We start from the raw sequence: 5,477 nt of genomic DNA, 5'->3' as shown, positions 1-5,477 counted from the left end.
TGAATGGGATGTAGTTGTAACACTTGTGTTTCAATGGCTGAATGGGATGTAGTTGTAACACTTGTGTTTCAATGGCTGAATGGGATGTAGTTGTAACACTTGTGTTTCAATAGCTGAATGTGGTGTAGTTATAACACTTGTGTTTCAGTAGCTGAATGAGGTGTAGTTATAACATGTGTTTCAATGGCTGAATGGGGTGTAGTTGTAACACTTGTGTTTCAATGGCTGTATGGGATGTAGTTATAACACTTGTGTTTCAGTGGCTGAATGAGGTGTAGTTATAACATGTGTTTCAATGGCTGAATGTGGTGTAGTTATAAAACTTGTGTTTCAGTGACAGAATGAGGTGTAGTTATAACGTGTGTTTCAATGGCTGAATGGGGTGTAGTTATAACGTGTGTTTCAATGGCTGTATATGACATAGCTGTAACCATTTTTGTGTTTTCTGAACTGTCATGATATTATAATGAATAACTGTTAGCTTTTAAATCCAGTTTTTAACCAAATTAAAGGTTTGATGAAAGCATGACAATACAAGTTAGTTTCTTTATGTTCTAGTAATGTGTAGATTGTAAAGGTTTGCATATAACCAAGTGATTTGTTTAAGTAATAACGTTTTGAAGTTTTCTTACATAACAATAGGGAGACGCTGATGACCTACCTTTCAAAAGGGGAGAAATCTTAACTATTATATCGAAGGATGAAGAACAGTGGTGGACAGGAAGAAGCTCTTTGGGTTTAACAGGCTCAATTCCAGTGCCATATGTAGAAAAAGTAAGTGGTTTTATTCCAGTGCCATACGTAAAAATAGTAAGTGGCTCAATTCCAGTGCCATATGTAGAAAAAGTAAGTGGCTCAATTCCAGTGCCATACGTAGAAAAAGTAAGTGGCTCAATTCCAGTGCCATACGTAGAAAAAGTAAGTGGTTTTATTCCAGTGCCATACGTAGAAATAGTAAGTGGTTTTATTCCAGTGCCATTCGTAGAAATAGTAAGTGGTTTTATTCCAGTGCCATTCGTAGGAATAGTAAGTGGCTCAATTCCAGTGCCATACGTAGAAAAAGTAAGTGACTCAATTCCAGTGCTATACGTAGAAAAAGTAAGTGGTTTTATTACAGTGCCATACGTAGAAATAGTAAGTGGTTTTATTCCAGTGCCATACGTAGGAATAGTAAGTGGCTCAATTCCAGTGCCATACGTAGAAATAGTAAGTTAGCATATTGTTGTGTGAAAGGCTAGGAAACAGATGCATATTATATTTTAGTATATGTTTCTCTGGCTACTATTCATTTCTAACATCATAAAATTAAAAAAGAAAAGGTGATGCAGCTATTAGTACAATCTTCACCAACCCAAAGTAAATGTTGCCTGTAAAGTAAATGTTGCCTGTAGCAGTCACACTCCAATCCTACAATAGTTAAAATTAATTGAACCCTATTATGACCAGTATATGCACATTAGATTTGGATCACATACCTACATATCACATTTTTCAGTTTAAGGGGAAAATATAATTCGATTTATATTTCAACAATTTTTTAGTGAGAATTATTTTATGAATAATATTTTAGCTTTGTATAACATTTATTTTGTTCCTGCTCAATCACATTAAGACTTGTATGTAAGCAATTCATTTATAGACTCGTTTTTTAAATTTTTCTGCTCATCTCAAAGCTAAGGAACATATTAATTTGTGTCTAGTTATCAGGTCTGTGTTTCTGCTCGTATATCCCGGAAACTAATAGACCAATGTACACAAAAAGATGGGACGGTCCTCCCCAAATTTGGTCCGGATCTGGATTCTGAATCACTTTGAGGCATGTTTTATTATATGGAGATGGGGCATTTTTGGGTTAATAATTCTGTAAAGTGTGATTGGATTTGTTCCAACTTTCATGGACACATTAAAGTTGAGATTCCTCAAAAAAATATTCGGATTGTTGATCATTCTGGATCTGAGAAGGATTTTTGAAAGTGAAACTTGCAGGCAATCTCGAAAACGAGTGGCAGGGTGAGAGTATGCAATCTCTCTGATTGCTCTTCTTTTTAATTTATTTCTCTGGTCATGGTAACTCGGGTGAGAAAATAGCTCGATGTTAAGGTTAAAGACAGTTGAATAGAGGATATTGTAGTCTGTCTTCACCACTGTAAACAGTGGTTTCAGCAGTAGTCTGTGTTTTATTGATATATTAGCTATCGTTGCTGGATGAAGAAAGGAGTCACACATGCTCAGTTGCTGTTAACCCTATTCATTGTTTATAGAACTCCCCAGAACCATGCCGAATGTGACATTTTGTCTAGACACTGTTAACTTCATACACTGTTTGATCCTTCTAATCCTCTGCTTTTCTCTTACACAATTCTCAACCATGTTAAACACGACATCTTGATCAAGCAAGGGAACCAAAACCCTTGAGATGTGACCAAAGTACATTAACTTCCATGTATTAATCTCACAAGCCAGTGTGCACTTCAGACTGATCTGTTCCAACACAAAGCGTTCGTGAGCAAGAGCCAGTGAGAGACCATTGACATTTGTCCACTTACTCTAACCTTGCTAGACTCATGTACAAAACACATTCTAAGGAAGAACTTTAACTGGAAATTTAGTCATGTTCTGATAGATGTTTTGTAATTTTGCTTGACAAGAGACTCACCTGAGGAACCACAACCTTGTTAGATTGAGGAGTTTATAATCACTTAGCTATTGACATTTTTACAGTATGCGTGTGTGCAATAATTAATTTGTTTTTCTGATTGATGAAGCCAAGCACTGTTAAGATTTTTAGAAACAGTTTAATTTTGTCTTTCTGTTTCAGTATGATGAAAGCCAGCTTGACGGACAAAATTCTCAAGGTTTATCATCACCAGTTCAATCAGGATCTAGTCAGTTGTTACCTATTTCTCGCTCTTCTTCAGAGCGCAACAGATACAACACACCAAATATACAGGTAGAGACCATGATTTGTACATAATATTTCTTAGACTCTAGAACATAGCCAACTATACAAACTGTTTCAGACAGATTAATATTGATACAAATATGTTAACAGATACTTATACTTTGTGGTATGCTTTTCTTTGAAATGATTCAGCAGTAAGCTTCTAATTCTAAAAATGGTGGACACAGTGCAAGTAACCCACTGAATAGTTTTGAATAATAATTATCAGTTTAAGTTTAGGGAGTGTTAAGATCCACTGGTGGAAGCAGGTTGACTGTTTCTTTAGTATATATGTTTAGTAATATCTAATTTTTTTTATACCAAGCTAGGGTTAATTGGTCATTTACATTTAGTTCTCACCCACTCAAAACACACTTTCTAAATGTTGAAGTTATTGTTTGATTGTGGTTAGGCCTCACAATGTTTCCTTTATTTCTTTTAACATTCTGTTTGTGTTGATACTTAAGCACTGAGAGAATCGAGTTTAATGGGAGATACTTGCAGAAAACTATTGACTAGCCATTGTACAAATAATTGTTAACCAGATATAATTAGTCACGTTTCCTTTACAAAAAAAGGAAAAAACAAAACATAAATAACATGTTCATGACATCTTGTGCCACCAGTGGTACATTTGCATGTTTTCTGTTGGACATCGTGTGGCACACATCACCCATAAGGTATACCTGCACCTCCTATATGAAAGTATTTATTTTGTATGGACGGCTATAATGAAGCCACTCCTACCATCATGTACCACTGGTGGAACACGTATTTCATGTTGAAAGGACAACTGAAATAAAACAACTTTACAAAATTAAATTACTTTTTATTTTAAAATCACATCTAGAGACTGTTATTAAATTTTTCTGTTGCGTAATTAGGAAAATCACTTACGCTACAAAAGTATTAATAAACTTTTTTTTTATATCCTTTTAAATATAGAAAATATTTTTATAAAAATACTTTTTGTAATACTAGTTTAGCCTTAAGCTGTAAGTCATAATTTAACTGTACATGATTTTTTGCATTTAATGACATATATTTGACTTTACTTTGCTATTGTTATTATTTTTTTAGTTCTAGAAGTTACTGTTAATAAATGCGTGTGTTTTAGGTTAGTTAGCTGTTAATTTTGTGTTATGTAAAGCCAGATATTATATGTATAGTCTTGTTATTAATATGTATGTAACAATGAGTTTTATACTACAAACCCCTTGATCTTTTTTTTTTGAATCTGAACAAATATTGTCAATGAATACCCTTGATTATATCCTTCTGATCTATTTCTGTTGTAGAGGAAATTACCAGCATTAGCCAGAGTTAAACAGGCCAGAGTTCCAAATGCCTATGATAAAACTGCCTTAAAACTAGAAGTAAGTATATATTGTAAAACTTTTTAATTAAATGCTTCGAGGCAGTGAGTTTGTGATTAAATCATTATAGAACTGCACAATTAGTTTACTTTCTGATGATTTATGTTTCCCTCAAAATACATTGTTAGGAATACGTCTCAGATGTGGTTTAAGTCCTTGTTTCTCTCATTGTAAATAGTAAAATATTGAGGTTTATTCCATTCTATCTGTGTCATTGTCATGTATCTGATAATTCGATTACCTGCTGATTATTGCTGCCATTATAAAGAGTAAAATGTTAAAATTTTGTATAGTTTATTTATATACCTATTGTTCAGATATGAATATCTTATTTTGGTATACCTTATTCAATATCAGTTTTATTGTTATGTTACTTCTCCTTCCAAAATAATGGTATAGTTAAAGGTAGGGTTATTTTCTAACTTTGGTGACAACTTAGTTTTGATCTTACAAAGATTAAGTATTGGTTGTAAGAGCTGTGGATTTTTATCACTTAATGTTGGTTTAAAGCATTTAACAAAGGTTTATAGATATGCCAGAACATTTAAATAAAAAGGGTTAAAATGTTACTTATTTTAACAGAGCTGTAGTTCTTATAGCTGGTATAACGTGAAATAACATACTGTAAGCTCTGTTCCAGTTACACAGAACTCCTACATCCAGTCTTACTGTTTACAGTTTATACTGTTCTAGTTACACAGAACTCATACACCCAGTCTTATTGTTTACAGTGTATACTGTTCTAGTTACACAGAACTCATACACCCAGTCTTACAGTTTATACTGTTCTAGTTACACAGAACTCCTACACCCAGTCTTACTGTTTACAGTTTATACTGTTCTAGTTACACAGAACTCATACACCCAGTCTTACTGTTTACAGTGTATCCTGTTCTAGTTACACAGAACTCATACACCAAGTCTTACTGTTTACAGTTTATACTGTTCTAGTTACACAGAACTCAAACATCCAGTCTTACTGTTTACTGTGTATCCTGTTCTAATTACACAGAACTCCTACACCCAGTCTTACTGTTTACAGTTTATACTGTTCTAGTTACACAGAACTCATACACCCAGTCTTACTGTTTACAGTTTATCCTGTTCTAGTTACACAGAACTCATACACCCAGTCTTACAGCTTAGACTGTTCTAGTTAC

General features: G+C 33.7%; 1 protein-coding gene across 5 annotated transcripts in view; it reads left to right on the top strand.

Moving 5' to 3' along the window:
• LOC106475036 (adapter molecule Crk-like) overlaps positions 1 to 5,477 on the top strand; it is a 20,692-nt gene that overhangs the window by 12,735 nt on the left and 2,480 nt on the right. For all 5 annotated transcript variants that reach the window (XM_022379255.1, XM_022379252.1, XM_022379254.1 and 2 more), the window contains 3 exons: positions 643 to 774; positions 2,819 to 2,950; positions 4,240 to 4,317. In XM_022379255.1, the coding sequence (XP_022234963.1) occupies positions 643 to 774; positions 2,819 to 2,950; positions 4,240 to 4,317 (342 nt within the window). The remainder of the gene's footprint in view (positions 1 to 642; positions 775 to 2,818; positions 2,951 to 4,239; positions 4,318 to 5,477) is intronic.

This window comes from Limulus polyphemus, unplaced genomic scaffold, assembly GCF_000517525.1.
Source record: "Limulus polyphemus unplaced genomic scaffold, Limulus_polyphemus-2.1.2 Scaffold8000, whole genome shotgun sequence".
In the NCBI taxonomy this organism is placed as follows: Eukaryota; Metazoa; Arthropoda; class Merostomata; order Xiphosura; family Limulidae; genus Limulus; species Limulus polyphemus.
Note: the sequence above shows the minus strand (reverse complement) of the source record. Positions and strands in the feature narration are given on the sequence as shown.